The sequence below is a fragment of the Strongylocentrotus purpuratus genome, unplaced genomic scaffold (assembly GCF_000002235.5).
Source record: "Strongylocentrotus purpuratus isolate Spur 01 unplaced genomic scaffold, Spur_5.0 spur5_scaffold_7, whole genome shotgun sequence".
Lineage (NCBI taxonomy): Eukaryota > Metazoa > Echinodermata > Echinoidea > Camarodonta > Strongylocentrotidae > Strongylocentrotus > Strongylocentrotus purpuratus.
The window spans coordinates 36,959,627-36,980,348 of NW_022145613.1; the positions used below are offsets into that span (position 1 = coordinate 36,959,627).

Genomic DNA, 20,722 nt, shown 5'->3' on the forward strand with positions numbered 1-20,722 from the left:
GTGGCACAAATTCGTGTAATGTTTAGTTAGGGGAATTCAACCTTAAAAAGACATTTGAACCCTTTGAAAATAATTGTTTTACAATTATCGGATACCATTTTGATGAATTCAGGGTAAGCAGTTGACTTTGAATAAAGATAGATTAACTTAAGAGTGATATTGCTGTGAATTTTTGGATGAAATTGAGTCGGAATTGACCCGTCCCAAGATCATTTCATTGTTGAACGCTAGCCCAGTGTATGGCGGGGCTAGCCTAGCCCCGGCCCCGTTACGGGTATTGAGCGAGTGAGGAAGGGTGCAGCGCGAACGCGATTGACCTCTACCCTCGTCCTCTGGCGTGCATGCATGCGAGCGAGCGCTATATTTTGATGACCTTCTTGGCCTTGGCCCTACACTGCTTGTTCGAATTTAGAAACACTAAATGACTTATGACTGTGAATGAATGATGGCGGTGGTCTGAGCAAGCATAACTTCAAGCGTTGATTGTTGAATGTGATTGACTTTTTTAAAATTAAGATGATAAGAAAATGTAAAGTTAGGGAGGCAGGTGGCGCGAAATCTAAAATCTGAATCAAATTAGGCATTTCTGAATGTTAGAGCTAGTTCAGAAGTCTATCCACTCTTTGACCCAGAACTCCGGTGTGGAGATATCCTACTAAAACATAGATCTACCAAAAGACTAAATCTTCATCAATTGTACAAATTATGGTCACGATTTAAAATTTGTTGTGTTTTTTGCCTGTTTCGTGTCAATTTTCTTATCTTTTTTGGAGTATTTTTTCTACAAATGCAGACTTATAATATACACTTTCTCACAGATTTCACAGCAAACTGCTGCACAATACAATTGCATACCGTACCGGCGGTGGGGTGCAGGCGCTCGCGTGTGTTAAGTTAGCGACTGTAATCTAAGCAATTCATCAATACGGTCGCTATCTTAACACACGTGTGCGCCTGCACCCCACCGTCGGTACAGTATGCAATTGTATTGTGCAGCAGTTTGCCATGAATTCTGTGAGAAAGTGTATATTATAAGTCTGCGTTTGTAGTAAAAATACTCCAAAAAAGATAAGAAAATTGACACGAAACAGACATGAATTCCATCCTGCTACACCCAACAAAATAATGTCCAAGATATTCTTACAATCATGATCTTGTAAGTTTACACTGATCTTGACTTGATATTTTCAGTGTGCAGCAGCAGGATGAACACTCCTCCCGAAGTGCTGAGTATGGGATCACCAGAGGAGTACCATGACCCTAACCATGACCCTGGACACCCCTTTGACCTCTCAGGTCAGCAGCAGGCATGGAAAGACGGGAGCGAATCCACAGCCGTCCTGCAACCAAATGGAGGTTATGATGACAAGTTAGAAGTGAAAGAAGAAGAGGAAGATGAGGAGGAGGAAATAGAAGAGAGGGGAAACGAGGAATATGAAAAGTTGAACGAGGAAGAGGAGGAAATCAGCTCGCCAGTTTCATCTCTTTTATCATCTGGAGATGAGGCTGATGATGATGAAGAAGAAAATGAGGATGATCATTTAGACAGAGAAGTAAGATTAGTATTAAAATGTTCAGGTTAATCTATTATCAACTGTTTCAAGATTGCCCTAACTCTTTCTCTTTGCTTTCATTCAGTGATGAACATAGATTGGTGTATGACATACATTTTACTGGCAGATGATAAATGGCTTAATTTAATTAAGAAGCAATCTTTTCAATTATTTTATTTGGACCAGATTTTGATTGAGAGTAAATTCATTTTTAACCTCTTGCAGTTAGGACAACATTTAAAGTTAAAAAATTATTGTTTCCTTTTAATTATTTACTTCTAATTATTTACTTGCTCTATTAGTAGGAAAGTATTCTTTCAAGTATTTCAGTTATAATCTGTTTTCTGTACGGTAATCTGATAATTGGCAGACTTTCATTTTTGACTAAAGCTATGAACAATTCTGAGAGTATAGTATTTATTAGGCTTGAGTCGGTACGGTCGATCACACCGGGACCCGACCGTTGCCGTCGGGTCCCGGTTTCGTTTTTTGAGAACCGACGCTCCGAAAAAAATAACGAAATATGTAAGAAATTGCAGTTTTGCACACCACTAAAATCAATCCACCTTAAAACTTAAGTATTTAATTGTTACCAATCATATTCTAGCTCATCCTGAATCAATCCTGATATAAATATATGGGTTGCAATTAAGGCAGTTCGCCCTATGGGGTTGTTGTTGCCAGCTGCTAGCTAGCTACTGTACTGACCGGGTCTCTCGGCAGGATTAATAAATCAGGTTGAAAGAAACATTAATGTTTGAATAATAAAACGACTTTCTAAAAAGTACTTCTTTACAACATACCGATCGAATAATTTTTAAAAGACAAAATAGATATTTTTTCTTTGATTTTGAACACCGCATGCTTTTAAAAGCTGAAAATTACTTGGTAATCAAGAGTTTCGATACGGATAGCTGTTGCAAGGCAAGTTCAGACTAGTCTCGGAAAAATGCGCAGTGTTCCTCGTTAGCTGTAAAGCGTGCCAGAACGAACCCAAACAAAGACGTAATCGTAACGAGAAAAAAAATCATTAAAAACTACGAGAGCACAATTGGAAAGACAACTACTCAAAATTATCGTAATCAGATACCTAACTTGGAGGAAGAAAACAATAGTTGTCCAAGGAAAGCCACATAAATAGTGATATTTAAGGAGTTACTATAGGTACAATCATTATCGGAAGGGCCTGCTGCAATATCCGAATTACACGTGTTTAAATTGAACACGAGGCTATACGAGGCAAATAACGCCCTCTACAGTAAAAAGCAGTATAACAAAGGATTCAAGTATTTGCAGCAGGCCCCTTGCGATAAAAATGTACCCAGTTACTCCTCGATTATCACAATTTCTGTGGCATTTCTTGGGCGATTATTGAATTCATTGTCCAAGTTATCTATCTGATTATGGTAATTTTGAGCAATAGTTGTCTTTCCAATTGTGCTCTCGTAGTTTTTAATGATTTTTTTTCTCGTTACGATCACGACTTTGTTTGGGTTCGTTCTGGCACGCATTACAGCTAATTACGAGGAGCACTTCGCATTTTCCCGATGCTAGTCTGAACTTGCCTTGCAACAGCTATCCGTATCGAAACTCTTGATTACCAAGTAATTTTCAGCTTTCAAAAAAAAGCATGCGATGTTTAAAATAAGAGATAAATATTTATTTTGTCTTTAAAATATTATATGATCGGTATATTGTACAGACGAAATTTTTAGAAAGCCGTTTTATTATTCTAACATTCATATTTTTTGACCAGATTTATTCAACCTGCATAAATCAAAATGGCGGCTCGAATGTTGTCTTTCTATTTCTGCCCCAGTTTTTTTACTTTTAGAGGCACGAAAATGGCACTAAACATCGCCAATCATGGATGAAAATAATGTCAAATGGAAGAATATACCGATCTGAGCCGAGGTATGCATGTGTTGATTTATTTAATTGATAAAAAAGGTCACTTTTAAGGGACATACTGATGATATGCGCTTTTTATAGAGGCAAGTGGCAAATCCTGCGAGCTGATTTCGGGACACCGGGTCCCGATCGGTACAAGGCCGTCGGGACCCGGTTTATGAAAATCCCGACATGACTCAGGCCTAGTATTTATATCCGTCTGGTTTGGATTTATTCCAGGTTTTGACACGTGATCACGCTCAGAGCAGAGGCCGCCATTCTTTTGAATCTGAGAGTGAAGAACAGCATTCACCAAGAGGACGACCAAACTTTGAACTGAGTGAACACATAGATGCTAGAAGTAGAGAGGATGATGAGGATGTGGGGATTCATGAAGAAAGTCACCCAACTCACAATGATGATAATGATCTTGAGGGCACTCCTAGAGAGATGACCCAAAGGGGTTTTGAAGAGGAAGATGATGACTACGATGAAGGAGAGGATGAGGACGATGAGGAAGATAGAATAAAGGAGACGCAAAAGCTTGTTGCCAAGATCGAGCACGATATCCAGGGTCTGCGGTTCCAGGCCAAACAACGCGGTCACCTCTTGTCAGATCTCCACAGATATGGTGCACAAAACCAGCTGCGAAGAAAGGAACAGGAACGTCTGAAGCAGTCCTCCTCCTCTGTAGAGCAAACCAGTGATCTCCTCACGGCAGCACCACAACCAAAGCCTAGTGATGAAGGCAAGATAATAGAAAGGCCAGTGTCGATCAAACTGCGCCTAAGAACTCGAAGCACCTCACCCAAGGCACAGCAGGAACGGTATGCCCTGCCCCCTATTGTGAAGGCCAAACCAGGCAAAGTGAAGATGCGTGTTATGAGGATCGGCAAGCAGCTTGGACGATGGGATGCATGGAAGGAGAGCCTAGGGGTCAAAGCAGACAGGGACCTAGCCAAGATCATGATGGACCAGTGAGTTTACTATCCACTTTGTCTGTTTGGAACCAGAAGGGGGTTAGTTCAGTGTAAGAGTATAGGGTTCAATAACCTTATTACTCCAAACAGACCAGTTGTATTTGTGAACGCGATATTGATGCTGTTATCAGTCACTTTCTTAGTGTAGGGCTTGATACTAACAGGCAATTGATATACTTGGGTCCCCATATTGAACTCCGGGGCCCTTCTTATAAAGAGTTGCAATTGATCCAAATCAATCTTAATTCCTCTAATCAATAGAAAGTTTGCAGTCTTCTATCTCTCATGTACATAGTTGCGATTGATATTAACTCTTTATAAGACAGGGTCTGGACTACCAAACTTTGACATTTTAAACACAGATCCCATGGATACATACTCTAAAACTCTCAATTCAGACCCCATAAGGAAAAGAAGGGAGTTTTGCTTTTAGTGTTGATGCAAAGGAATACTGTTTGATCAAAAGGTCAAATTGATTAAATACCTTTGATACCTTACCTGTTGTGATGGACCAACAGTTTATTTGTAATACATGAACATATTGTGCATGTACATGTATATGGTTCTCATCAATCATATGATATTTCTCCCCCCCCCCCCCTATTTCTGCTATCTTTGCAGCATGGACAGAACCTATTTCCAGCAGTTTATTTCTCCCAAACGAGATGTCAAAAAAGGTCAGAAACGCAAGAAGAAAGATAAAGAGGGCCACAAACATGAACGGAAGCCCAAGAAACCCAAGCAAGTGAAAGTCATTGATGAACCTGAAGAATGGGCAGATGGATATCTTGATGATGAACTGGATGAATTTGGTGATCCTGTTGAAGAAAAGGATGACTACGACTATGATCCATCTCATGAACATGAAGGCTTTGGAGCATATAAGGTAGGTCGCGATGACAGTATGTGACATTTATGGTGATGTGAATCAAAATAGAGTATTGTGGGCAGCAAGATGACCCTATAATGCAGTCACCCAGTTAGAGGCATCACTTGTGGGGCGGGAAAGGGTGACTTTATAACTCCCATTAAAATTATATTTGCTTCCTCCATTTCGCTAGAAAGGGCATTCTACAAATTTTATCTATCTATCTGAGTATCTTCTCTCGGTACGGAGGTTGATTGCAACATCTCTTCATTTCACTCTATCTTCTGCCATTCTGGTGCACTCTTGCAATTTTAGTCCACTCCAGTTCTTGACATTCTCTTCCCGGTTGATTCTGGGTCTCTCTTCCACTCTTCCTTCCAATACATCCTTTAAGAGGCTTTGGTGCCTTTTAACATGACCAAAGTATTTGATTTTTCTCTCCTTAACTAATCCTACTAGTGCAATTTGTTTACGCCCTGCCATGTGAAATAAATTTTAGGATGTTAAAATTATTGCACTTGTATATGGCATGATGACAATTTTACCTGAATGTTTTTGTTATCTAATTTGTTATAATGCATTCCAACGCAGGATGTAATTTTTTTTTTTTAATATGACAATTTAATAAAATCTTTTCAAGGGATTTTGACTAGCCTTGCTCAAATATGTACTTCTATTTCAGCATATTCAAGAAATGAATCATCTACATTTTAGCATTAAATGTTAAATGTACTGAAGAAATTTATCCACCTCTGGATAATTGCTGCTGCATGCTGCATTCCACTTCAATATATTCATTATAAATATTAAAGTTATTTTCAATCCAGTTATTACTTTCTTGATTTTCTTTGATAGCCATCGAATCCAGTAAGAAACAAGAGGAAGTCTCAAAGACCACGGAAGCTGATGGATGTGAACTCTAGCCCCAGACAATCCAAGACAAGCACCAAGCTTCCACGTCAGCCCAAGAGATCGCCCAAACCTCAGAAGAAAGGAGGCCAAGAAGATGGAGAGGTGCCCTTAGTACAGGAGAGGAGGAGGGGACGTAAACCTAAACCAAAGCTAGTAGTCATCAAGACTAACAAGAAGAATAAAGCTCCTAGGATACACAGAGGAGGAAGGTGAGTGGGGAATCTTTCTTATTATTGATAACTTAACAAACTTTTCTTATTCAAAGAAGATAATGTAAGCATATTCTTAGTACAGAAAATCAGGAGATGAATTTGATACATAATTGTATAAAAGTGTAGTTTTGTCATTTTTTCAGATGTTTTCTCACATCTCATACCATAACTAATTTCCATATAGTGATTTTAATTTGATTGTTGTGAAATTCGATGTAATACAGTTTGTGGGAACATGTTCAGTCTGTTTAGGGTCTTGTGGATTGAATAGTTTTGATGACGGGTTGATTGTATTGATGCAATTGAAAAATAAACCCCACAATAGTCATATTTACTTAAACTTTGCAGTCATATTCACAGGATGTGGTAATTGTATGGAATTTCCTAAGAAAGTTATTTTCACTACTCTTTGTCTTTCGCCTTTTATTTTTCAGGAGACCATCTCTGATGAGTACTTTAAAAAACCTTGACTGGAATGCTCTTCCAAGACGCTATGAATGCAAGATCTGTTGCCTACGCTTTGATGGAATCACTGCCTTCAAGTCCCACCTTGAATCAACTCATACTTCTGAATATATGAAACCAAAGGAACCGGACAATCACAATCCTGCTGGAGATGAGAATTCCAATGATGGGCAGGAGGCAGGGAAACACTTTCATGGTTCCGAGAAGCAGTACCAGGACTCTGAGAAGCAATACGAGGACCTGGGCCATCTGCCTGACCCACATTCATCTATGCAGGAAAGTGAACAGCGCAGAATGGCAGAGAGCGAGATGTATCGGACAATGGCTTATGGTCCGGATATGATGGACGCACGACGCTTTGAGATGATGCCACCCTTTAAGAGGCATCTTCACGAGAGCTATACAAATGAGTGGGGTAAAATGCAAGGAAACATGTACAGTAGACCTTTGGCCTCAGGTCAGATCATGCATGGGGAGCAGCCCTGGGGACATAATCGGGGGTATGATGCCATCCCTGCATACAGAAAGCATTATGAGGATGGGCGAGAGTGGGGTAAGAGTGGGGGACAGTACCCACCTGTTATTACATCACTTGGACAGAACATGCAAATAGGTATTGATGGAGGAGAAGGAGGTGGTCATAGACAGGAGCAGCATGGGGAAGGGTACAACATACCAGGGGGTAGTATGGTGGGGATTGACCATGCCCCCTCCCAAGATAACACCTATGTTGATATGAGTATGAGACACAGTGGGGAGAATACAAACCGGGATCATGAGGGTGTGTCACAGGAAAGGATGGAGAAAGGTGAGGAAGAAGAGAATGAAGAAAGAGAAGTAAGTGAACCTCCACCTGAGACTGATACAAGGTCAAATGATGGCAGCAAAGAGGCTGAAGATGAGACCAACGAGCAAGAAGGGGATGAAGAACAGAAGAGGGATGAAGATGAGACTGGGAAAAAAAAGAAGAGAAAGAAAACAAAACCTTCTAAGGAGTGGGAGGAAATAGATAGGTGGGCCGTCACATTTGTTCACTGTCCGCAGTGTAATGACTACATTCGCTTTCGACCCGGTCAGAAGAACTTCCATTTTGCTGTCCATGCAGAACGCCGTCTTTGCCAAGAATGTGGCAAGATGTTTACTAAAGAGGCTTTCAGGGCTCATGTCCGAGTTCACCAGGCTAAGAGAATGGGAGAGGTCCTCAAGCACATCTGTGAAATCTGTGGCAAAGCCTACCGCTTCAAGTGCAGCTTGAACTCTCACATGCGCTGCCACACAGGAGTCCGGGACTTTGACTGTAAGATATGTGGTAAGAAATTCCTCTCGGCCCATGGGCTGGAGAAACATGAACTGGTCCATCGTAAAGTAAAGCCCCACGTGTGCCCTGATTGTGGGCGTGGCTTCACCCAGTTCCATAACATGCTTGCCCATCGCAGGCAGCACACCGGTGAGAAACCTTACCGCTGTAACTTCTGCGACCGTTCATTCACCCATAATGTCAGCCTGAAGAATCATAAGAAGAAAGAGCATGGGGTTGACCTATGGCAAGGGACGGGTGGGAAACCCCCCTCCTCAAGTCGTTCACGGTCCAAGTCGTCAAGAAGTGCCCAGGCTGTTGTTCCTGTCAGTCCTCCTGTACCCCAGCAGCCACCTGCACAGCCAAAGCCATCAGTGCCAAGTGAAAGAGAGTTAATGCATACATTAGATCCTGCTCAGCTATATAACATGATGCCCACTCTGGATTATGGGCATTACTAACCTATCTTTACTAGCCAATTTTTTTATATCTATTTATTATGTCGATTTCTTACGTTCATGCAGATTCATAATGTATTCCATTAATGTCCTTGTCTTTGGCTAATGCAACAAAAAATCAGCTCCATTTTTTTAATCGACTTGAGGCTTTTCAATCATCATCTTTCGGTCATATAATGCACTATTTTAACATTGACTTGAAGCACAGCTTACAATCTTAAATGTAATGCACAGTGCTTCTAAAAGTCATGGGGCTAAAAGATAATGTTGGCATTTTTGTTCATGGTGAAAAATCTCAAAGTCAATATATGTTTCAAATGTTATGTTTGGTACTAGCACATGTCTAATTTGTATTTTATTCGTGCTGAACTCTTGCCTGTACATAGTAGAACACATCTACCGTAGTACAGAATGGTGAAAATAGTGCGATTCATGTTATATGTACTGATATGCATCTTGGTGTATATGATGTGAACTTGGTAACTTACAACTTACTGAATGAAACGAGCCTCTACCAGGGAAAAAATTACTTTTAAAATTTTGTGGGCTACTGTTCAAGCTTGCTTGCATGAAAATAACACTCTTTAATTTGTTTTGCATTGAACTCTATGCAAAATTTGGGGGCACTTTTAAGACTTTCGGGGGCTCTGTTGGGCATTTCGGGTACTAATTCGCCCCAAGCCCCCGTGTATTTTTTCCCTGGCCTCTACATTGTGCGGTATACTTTATTAGCTCCGCCTGCTCTTTCATTTTCGCTTTCACATGCTTTCCAAAACTGATACACTATACAAATATACATGTATGGTGCTTAAAATATTGGTTGGATGTACATTGTATGACTATTTGGCTGTTAAGACTCATACATCGTACATGTAAGTCATGTAGCCGTACAAATTTGGGTATGGATCCTCTATGCCTCGGGTGTGAATAGGACAGAGCATTTAGGCATGTGTGCACTTATACAATATTTTAAAGTGTATTGTATGTCTCGTGTACATGTTTCTTATGCAGATATTACCCCCCAAAATATACATGCTGATTTTCATTGTGTACATTGTGTGCGCTATGAACTGAAAAATACACAAAAGTATGTCGCAAACCAAGCATTATCAAATAGAATTTCAGCTTGATTATTCATGAACGGCAAAGTGTTAGTATAAAAGCAATTAAAGCATCCATCTTAGGAGCAGATTCATGAATGATTGTGTAATCTTGTCATTGATCAAATTGTGTCTTAAATTGGATTGTAAATCAGCTTCACATTGATGTGTATGGTGCTAAATTTTTGTGTTCATTATTTTTTCCTTTCAATTGCAATTCAACTTTAACTTTAGTATATTGTGATAGTCTAGCCATGTTAAGAATGTAATATTCTTTCAAAGAATTGTAGCCTTAGAACAATTAAGCAATACATGATGAATGCTTCTGTACGTACTTGTACAGTACTATTATATTATGTAGGTGATCATTTTGGAATGTGATCGTTGCAGTATAAACTTTGATTTTGAATACTGTGTGATGATGAGATAGATCATAGATGATGAAAGGGGAAGTCCTCCCTGGTATAAAGTTGGTTTTAATAAAAGTAGAAACATTGGAGAAACGGGTCAGTGAAAGTTTGAGCAAAATCTGATTAAAAATAAGATTGTTCAGAATTTTTGAAGATGAGATTAATCAAACACATATTGGCATATCTTTGACGTATCTTGAAAGGTGAAAACTTTGTTTCTCTTTTTTTTTCTGCTTTTATTAATACAGCTAATTATCAGGGTGTACTTCCCCTTTAAACGATAAAGTCCATTTCTTTTCCCACCATTATAATCAATAGGAACAAAGTCATTGATTACCTAACTATGTTTTACAAATCAACAGAATCTAGGTGTGCCGGTTTGACACCTTGAGGCCTGTTTCTAGAAACCATCAATCATGTCGGTCTATAAGTTCTTGGTCATTGTATGAAAACGTGCATTAATGCTGTTAAACGCGTGTATCTCAACTTATAATGGTTTAGAGGAACTGACCCCTGGTTACGAAAGTGTTAGCACCTTACTGCAATTTATTTAAATACAAATAATTTTTTTCTCCATTGGGAGTTATGAAGACAAGACAACTACTATGAAAAGTGATATAACTTCTGGAAAAGGTCAATGTCGTGCAAAATGATTTCTTTATTAAAACCTTTATTAAGAATATTGGGGAATGAAAAAGTCAGTTCTGGGTGTACTATAGATGCTACAGGTGGTTTAATTATGAAGTGATCTACATGTAGCTTACGTGTTTGCCACTAAATGCCTCTTCTCTATCATCTTTTGTTATGTTTTTAGCATGTTGCATTTGAGCTTGAAAGTTTTATGTTAATTCATTATACATTGAGGTACATCATTATTTTTATGCCTCCGCCACCGAAGGTGGTGCCGGAGGCATCATGTTTTCGGGTTGTCCGTCCGTACGTCCGTCCGTACGTCCGTCCGTACGTCCGTCCGTCCGTCCCGTTTGACCGTTATCACAATATCTCAAGAACCATTTAAGATTTAAACTTAAGACTCGGGAATAGTATTTATCACCATAGGAAGACGATCTGATTAGATTTTGGAGTACGTAGGTCAAAGGTCACAGGTCACAGAGGTCAACTTATGAAATTCCTTGTATTGAGTTTGTTAGCGCGATATCTCAAGAACCATTTGAGATTTAAACTTCAAACTTAAGGATAGTATGTATCACCATAGGAAGACGATCTGATTAGATTTTGGAGCACGTATGTCAAAGGTCAAGGGTCACAGAGGTCAACTTATGAAATTCCATACATTGAGATTGTTATCATGATATCTCAAGAACCACTGGAGATTTAAACTTCAAACTTAGTGATAGTGTGTATCACTATAGGAAAACAATCTGATTACATTTTGGAGCACGTAGGTCAAAGGTCAAGGGTCATAGAGGTCAACTTATGAAATTCCATACATTGAGATTGTTATCATGATATCTCAAGAACCACTGGAGATGTAAAAACTTCAAACTTAAGGATAGTATGTATCACCATAGGAAGACGATCTGATTAGATTTTGGAGCACGTAGGTCAAAGGTCACAGGTCACAGAGGTCAACTTATGAAATTCCATACATTGAGATTGTTATCATAATATCTCAAGAACCACTGGAGATTTAAACTTCAAACTTAATGATAGTGTGTATCACCATAGGAAGACAATCTGATTAGATTTTGGAGCACGTAGGTCAAAGGTCAAGGGTCACAGAGGTCAACTTATGAAATTCCATACATTGAGATCATTATCGCGATATCTCAAGAACCACTGGAGAATTTTCACTTCAAACTTAATGATAGTATGTATCACCATATCATAATATCTCAAGAACCACTGGAGATTTAAACTTCAAACTTAATGATAGTGTGTATCACCATAGGAAGACAATCTGATTAGATTTTGGAGCACGTAGGTCAAAGGTCAAGGGTCACAGAGGTCAACTTATGAAATTCCATACATTGAGATTGTTATCATGATATCTCAAGAACCACTGGAGATTTAAACTCCAAACTTGTTTAAATTGCTCTATGGCGGAGGCATCATTTTCGACTGCGCGCAGTCAAAATTCCATCTAGTTTTGTTTTAAACAGGAATGGAGAAGTAAAAAATGTAGCACATCATGTATCTATCATAAGTAATATATACAAACACAATAATACAATTTGCATTATTACTGAATAAAGCATGGTTCAGTTTGTCCATTTCACTTTGATATATAATTTGTTGATCAAGATGAATCATTTAGGTTGGTTTTTATAGGCCCAACCTAGTAGAATCTATATAATCAATATTCAATGCTTGGTCATCCAATTTGTAGCATATTGATTATTCTCTACAAACATTCTATTGATATATTACTTTTGTTTATATAGGTTTGCAATTAATTTTGTATTTGAGGAGATCAAATATTATCAAGCAACATGCATCTATCTACTCATATGTACTCCTGTTTTTCATCCAGATATATCAACAAATCATTTACTAAAGCCGGGCTCGTTCAGATATGGTGCAGTAAATTGTGGCAAAAACGCCGCCACATTGGTTATGTGTGTAACGAATGGCAACTGCGTGCAATGAAGGAGTTGTACGTATTCAGTATTGCTATGTGTTGTAAGATACATAAAAGTTAAGCGTATTACATCATAGAAAACTGTCTTGGTTTTGCTGCATCGTATCTGAACGGGCCTGAAAAGCAAATATACATATCATGTATTCTGTCACTTGCATGAGCATGGTGCATATAGTCTTAACAAGTTTATTACAAAAAAACAAAAAAACATACAACTGTACATGTACTCTTGCAATTTTATTGTACTTTCAAACTCTACAATATGTGCGATACATTTAAACAACTGTATATTATGAATGCAATGACACATTTATGAATGTTTGAATCGCATGTTCATGCATATTACACTGTAATGCTAACAGACATATTCATGTTGACTCTGTTGTATAGATAAGAAACATAGATCAAGCATATAATGCCTGTACAAATCTGTAAACGAAATCAACTCTATCTTGCTTTTGACGAATGCTACTCATGATATATGAACAAACTGTCAACTATAGTTGTCATGTTTTTATGTAAATTGATCAACAACTCTGATAAGACGAATGCTTCACGAAAAACTAACTGTTATCCATCTATATGTGGGGGGCACATGTTTACTTGTCATACTACTACCACCATAATCATGCCTGTATTATGCGTACATCTTTGAGACGTATACATGAATGAATGAAAAAGATTTACATAACTTCATTATGCTTTTGTTTACATGGATTTCATGTGAGAAACCCACATGCAGCATCCTTCTGTCACCTATGTATGTTAATTTTTTTGTTATTGTACTTTCATACCTGGTAAGATACCGACAATTTACTTGCAGCCATTGCAGTAAGTTTTCTTAATTTTCTTAATTTAAATTTAGCTGAAGCACACTTTTTCAATTCAATAGAAGTATTTTCTGAGAAACTTAATAACTGTAAGATGTAAATATTTCAAAGCTGTAACTCTGACACATTATTTGATACAAATTATGTCTGTAGGTGATACTCTAGGGCAGTGTGAAAATACATGTACAAACTTACGCCACTGCCTTCAAAATATCCGACAGTCTCATAATTGTAGTATCTGTGCATCTTTCTAATTAACCAATGAATTAGTATTCCATGATGTTTTCTGGAACCTGATTCAGATAAATATAATAACAGCAAAGTTAATGAATACTAACAGAGATTGAGTACTGAACAACACTTTCTAAGAAAATGCCTGCCATCGAAGAATGTAATTTCTGTTAAATTTAGACTTCAATGTAAATCCAAATAATGTCTTTTCTTGCCCAATACGCGCATACGTTTGTTACCACCCAATGTCATATATTAAATAATGTGTAGTGTGATTGATTGATTTGATCACCTTGTTTGTATTGGATTGGATTGTGTAATGTAATGGTTTTCATAGTAGTGATTCAAATAGGTTAGTCATTGTACCTAGTGTAACCTGACAATGCAACAGCTCCAATTTTATATTCATAACAAATGCAAAGTCCTTCCAATAAACTTATTTAATTTCTGCATCTGAATGGTATGTTTGTGATGTTGTTTTATTTATTGAGGGGCTGTTATTGATGGTGCTTCAACATAATGCTCTGGCGACAATTTTATTCACAATTTCATCACAGATGCAAGGTTAGGATTGCAAATGGCTTAGGTGTAGGGTTAGTAATGATTTTTTTTTTTTAATTAAAAAAAGAATTTGGTTAGTGTTTAATATTGATAGGGGAGCTGTTGTCGCCTGGGTATGTGTTGTATATTTATTAATGATAAAGTAGTAAAGTAAGAGCTGTATGTTGTGTGCTTTGTCAATCTTTTATTTTCCACTTGCGACCTCCATGGTACAATGTTCTATGGTTCAACAATCTATAATAATTTTCTTTGGCATTTTGGATGAGTTCCTGTTTTTCTCCCTATCAATATGCCTTCAAAATTAGACCCCTATTCTCCATCTCTAGCTCTCACTATATGCATGCTATTCTCTCTCTTTTTCATTTCTTTACCCATCCATTTCTCTCTCAATATACATTTTGTTCAAATGTGATTTTCTATCAATTCAACAATCTTAAAGGGATAGTTGAGTTCTGTTGCAGAGGGCGCTACACAAAATATTTTTTTTGTGAGATAATGAAAAACTGAGTGTCAAATTTGACAGAACATAATATTTAAATAACAAAATCATCTTTGTTTGATCAAAATCAATTCAGGTCACCGTGTATTTTTTAAAGTGGAGCTGAATTGGTATGCTCGTAATGGCTAAATTTCACACATTTTTGGGTCTAAAGTTATCTTCATAGCAATTTTAGGTTCTAAAAGGGCACTAGAAATGTCATAGATAAAAATAAGAGCAATAACCATGCACTTTGAAGGCATTTGCGGTCTGAAAGCAGAACTCAACTATCCCTTTAATCTTGTTTATATCTAGGCATTTTTCATTCTACAGATACTCTTCTTTGATTGTTATCCTTCTCTCACATACATCTCTTCTCCTCTCCCCCTCTCTCTTTCTCTGTCTCCACTGTGACATAGTCTCTATGTTATTTGAGCTCTTCTAACTTTTATAGACTTTCCACTTAACATAAATGTCAAGGTCACCAGGAACATCATCGTGACCTAGGTTATCCTGCTCTTACTCTTGTCACTTCTCAACACAAGTACCGGGTTCAACAAGTCTTAAACACCTCACTAAACCAAACAACAAACACTCAAAAACACAAGTATCCAAGCGTAGTTCAAGAGAGTTATCAGAACAACATTCTGTCTCGTTTATTAGTAACAATCATAAATCTTTAAAGGCAAGATGGCAAAAATTGAAACAGAAGACAACATAATACTCATTTTTGTTTGTTTACCATCATGAATATCTTTCCAATAACCCATGGACTTTGATGTTGTAAGGAAACACATTTTCTCGTCGTCCTGCAAATGTCTTTTCATGGTGCCTAGATGTTCCTTCTATTGTTCTGAATTCTTGCCTTCATGTTATGTACATTTTATCTTAAACTTCTAGAACTCAAAATACAATCAACCTCCTTCATGATATCCGAGCTAGAAAAATACCATTTGAAAGAAAACCAGTGACAATCAAGGGTTACATTACATCACAAATATTCAAAGCTGAAGTGGACCCATTTACTCAAATTCATGTCTGCACTTCCACATCTTTCTGATAACAATTGATGATACAAGGACACCTGTTCATGAGGACTTTCAACATCTCTTATCTTCTCCCCACACCCACCTTTCCACGTAACAAAGGTTGCTGATAGGTTAAGGCTTCTCAATTAAATGAGCATGAAATGTGGAGCACTTTAAAATGTGATAAACTGTAATTGAGGCAGTGATCAGAGACGTCCCAAGCTTTCCAACATACGCACTCACCAATATGGGGGCATATCATAAACCTATATGAATCAAACCCTTTTAAAGTTACAAAACGTGCTGCAATTAGGAAGGTGCGTGCTATGATACTATCGCAAAATAATACTGGTTATGTGAATATTTATGTCAAATAGAAATCTCTCCTCTATTTTTTCCCCTTAGGATTACATATGCATGTACATGATAAAAATGGGGAGTTTTCAAATGTAATCAGATTCATAGACTTTTCTCCCCTGAGTGTGTGATGAGGTATTTATGAAACCTGCTAGGCTGAGGATGATGTGTACATTGGATGTTGCCATGTCAGGTAAACATCATGTCAGCAAGTCATCTACGTCAACCTTTCTGAAAGTAGTCTCAATAGATTTAATCATATATATAAACTGATTAACAGTCCAAATAATAAGAGCTACATTCATGCAAAGAAGATTTTAATAATATTATTTGGTTCTTTCTAATTCACTTTAGTGCTCATTACTATAAGAATTAAAGTGGTGTTTTTTCACTCCACACATATACTGAGAGCTAGAAAGTATTAATTTGAATAATTTTGTCAAAGACTCTGCTCATCAAGAAATATGTGCTCCGTCAGCACCTGATGGGTAAACACAACATGGGTAGATGACATTTATATAAGGTACGCCAGAAAATAACCAAAGTTTACAAGCTATAACGGGTTTCAGGCTATTTCAATCTTGCCAGTTGAGAAGTCGACTTTGATTTGTTTAGCTCCAGAGAATCTTTATGGCAAAGGCCCATCACAACTTTCATCTCTTGCTTTACCACTATACTTTACCACCATCAATAAACTGAAGCTCCATTCCTATGTTCAACAATACCGATACTCGCTGGCCGCACAGTTCACATTGACTAGTCACAGCCAAGTATTACAACATACACATATCCATAACAGTCTATTACTCTCGAACTTCACATCATTATATACATAATACTCAGCTTGTAATACTCTACTGCTTATCTGCAACGATTTAAACTGTCCATCGTCTTCAGTCTGAAGCATGATCATTTCCAATCGCAAATTCGATTTTGATTGTGATGCAATTGCCCTCCATGTTTCAATATGATAACATGAACAGAATATATCTTTCTTTCTTCAGAAGAAAGAGGGATACAGATACATGTGGTGTGCATGTGGAGAGAGAGAGAGAGAGAGGGAGAGAGGGAGAGAGAGAGAGAGAGAGAGAGAGAGAGAGGGGGGGGGGGGGTTGGATCAAATACTGCATAAAGAGACGGAACAAAAACATTGTAATCCTTAAACTGAACTTAAACTCATTTCAATAACAAAAAATTTGGACAGTTCAACGCATACAAAACTGTGGAGACATGAGAAGAAACAAATAGCTTTATACACAACTCCCACAACATAAATATCCAATAAATAGAAATGAGAGCTTATTTCCTGCACAAAATATTTCAGAAAATAGGTACAGTGCACATTCAATGCAAGTTACAAGTTATAAATAAACATTATTTCTGTGATAAATTGCTGAGAATGCATTTCCAAGTTATGACCAAGTAATTCTAAAACATAACGACCTTCCGTCTTTTATACCAAAAGAGCAAGAATGTATTTAGTGAGTGGACAGAGGAAAGAAATGGGACACGAGCACCAAATTGTGTGGAAGATTATCCAGGAATAATTAAAGTATTTCAATTCTGTATATTTGCCATGATACCCATTTGTTTCAGTGTATCAATACAAACTTCTTGCTTACATCTCGCATGTAAGCCTTTTATATTTCCTTTTAATTGATTATTACAATGTCATATTAGATAAATATCCAAATTCATCAATCCTGATTTAAGGCTTGGCATAATACTGCACATATAATATTTTCCATAGAATGCCCAAATGACTAATTCCAAGCCCTAGTTGAAACTAATATTTACCAACTGGGTTGTGTAACAATGCAGGGCAAATTTACTCTTAAAACAAAGATGTGTTCTAGCAAAACCCTATCAAAATGTTTAGCTATGAATTCACAGGATTCTTGTTAAGATAGTACATACAAGTACATAACTCTGTGGAAAGCCAACCAGATCCTATCAAGTATTCAAATACTCAGTTTGCATACAACGGAATAGTTAGTCTGTTTAGTGCCATACATGTGAAAACTCCTCATTTCACACAGGTTTAAACCATCTGGCCCCCATACATCATTTGCACAGCATAAGTGCAAAATAAATTAAAATCAATGTGAAATGAACAATTATCAACAAAACTTCGAAACACAGATAGTTCTTAAAATGATTTGAACGCTGAATTGGTATAATAATGTCATCTATGGAGACAGTTCAGTATATATTTACCCAAAACTTCTTTCTCTGGAAGTGCATAAATAACCAAGAGAAGACTGATTATTCATTTTGCAAGAATAGGAGATGTGCTCATTGAGACAAATTTAGGTTGCCCGTATCCATCCTAATCATTTCAACAAGATGCATACAAGATATCTCCATTCAGTAAACTAAAATTCACTGCATTCAAAATTCTCAGGACTGTCTAAACTAATTTTGCATCGATTCAAATTTGAAAAGCACCAAATGTTTACAATGTGCACTGTACAACTTTGATTCCTTTCAACAATATTTCCACTTCCAAATGTACATATATACTTACATACAATGTATTCATTCATCACAATTACTACATGATCTTATCACTTTCATCATGGACAATTCCAAAACATAGCAAACTGACTAGAAACAAACATGGTCTTGAGACATACTCGATACAACCAACCTGCAATATGGAACCTATCCTTCAAACCGATAAAACATCACCTATGTCATCAGGGAAAGATTCAAGAATCAAAATGTGAAGTTGAATAATAATTATGTAATAACCATAATAACATTCAATTCTCGAGTGCTATGTAGGTGAAGAGAGCTTCAGTTTCAGCTCTGACAACAGATATCAATACACAGTGCATTTCAAGGAAATCTCCTTCCAGGTACCTCATCTGGACTGTGTGCGGTAACTATGTATTAATATTTTGCCAAGGACGTTCATGAAGTAGCAGGGACTTGAACCCTGACCTTGTGATCTAAAGTCAGAGGTCTTGTCCACTAGACCATATTAACTCTACAACAGTGTTAGAGAGAGTCCTGTTTTTCAATGAGCTGAGCTATATGAGCCTAGAAATTAGTGGACTGGCATTGCTGACAGTTTAACATGTAGCATACTAAGCTTTATCTCGATCTGAAATATTCCACATTTCTTTAAATGCATGTTTTTGTTTGTTTTTTGTTTTTTTAAATTTCATCCCACATCTAGTCCTCATAATATTATGTATTGTGTGTTGTGATAAGACAATGATCAATGGAATAAAGGCCCGATGTATTACCATCTGATGATGAAAACAATTTTCATGAATAATGCTTTATACTTGGACATTTTCACAAGAGCATGAATATACTGGGACAAAGAAAGCACCCTCTGAAAGTCCAATGAGAGGAACAAATAATACTGCTCTGTAACAAGTTACATATCTTGCCATAATTTAAAACAATAATAACATGGTATCTGTCCACAATTCATGATATATGGAACATAAATATATTGAGTATGAATGTAATCATTCATAAGAAAATTTTCTGTTTTGTTTTTTTGTTGAAAAAAAAGCATTTGTCAAGACTGAACACCTGACATGATCATGTGACCAAACATGTTGGTGATGTGACAGACCTGATTTGACAAACACTCAATTTGATAACACCTGACCATATGACAATCTGATCATACAAGACAACTTGATCACATACTACAACCATGTGACATCTACCAATCATGTGACAATACTTGATCATGTGAAACTCTGCATACGCAATCTCTTTGGTATATCTGTGTGATTTTTCTTAAGATACACTTTGTACACTACAGTGATTTTTTAGAAATTATTTACAAAATATTTTATCAGGTAAGGTCATGGTTCAAATAAACCACACCCTCCCTATAAGGCATTCATTCATCTCATCTCATCTTCGTCAGTTTATCAAATCATCAACAAGTCAAACTTTGAAGAAAAATATTACATAATGTACAAAATTCACCTCCTTTTAATTCTCCTGCATTTCTTTTCAGTTGACTTGCTCTAGGTCAATCAAAGGCTTTTTTCTTTGGATTTGAGATTGATCCTGAAATTTTAAGTACACACATCTAACTGTATTTATTTACTTCTGTAAAGCCACATGATTGTATCCCTTGGAATTCATAAATTTACTTTTAGGATACCGTTATTGAATCACTAAATCTTTTTCTAAGGCTCCTATTCTTCTGCTGGGTCACTACCCACCAATCAAACTCTTTTTTTTAATAAATATTCTTCTTACAACTACTTATACTACTATACTGTAGCTACGAAATCATAAACAGTAAGAGGATTTACACTTCTATGAAACGACACATACAAGTAAAGATCATCAAAGACACTTATCGTACGGATTCATAAAATCATGATCTAAGTGGCTCTAGAGTTACTACTTTCCTTTTCACACTGTGTTTTCTCTTTTTCCTAGAATTCTGTAGCATGATTGAAAGCCAGGCTGTAACAACATGCATGTATGTATGAATACATATATGC

General features: G+C 37.1%; 1 protein-coding gene across 1 annotated transcript; it reads left to right on the top strand.

Moving 5' to 3' along the window:
• The first annotated feature begins 2 nt into the window (after positions 1-2).
• On the top strand, positions 3-11,022 carry LOC579112. Its single transcript, XM_779246.5, has 6 exons — positions 3-113; positions 1,192-1,553; positions 3,684-4,420; positions 5,045-5,309; positions 6,147-6,412; positions 6,850-11,022. The coding sequence occupies exons 2-6, from the start codon at positions 1,206-1,208 to the stop codon at positions 8,636-8,638; spliced, it is 3,405 nt and encodes a 1,134-aa protein (XP_784339.3). The 5' UTR covers positions 3-113; positions 1,192-1,205; the 3' UTR covers positions 8,639-11,022.
• Positions 11,023-20,722: the final 9,700 nt, after the last annotated feature.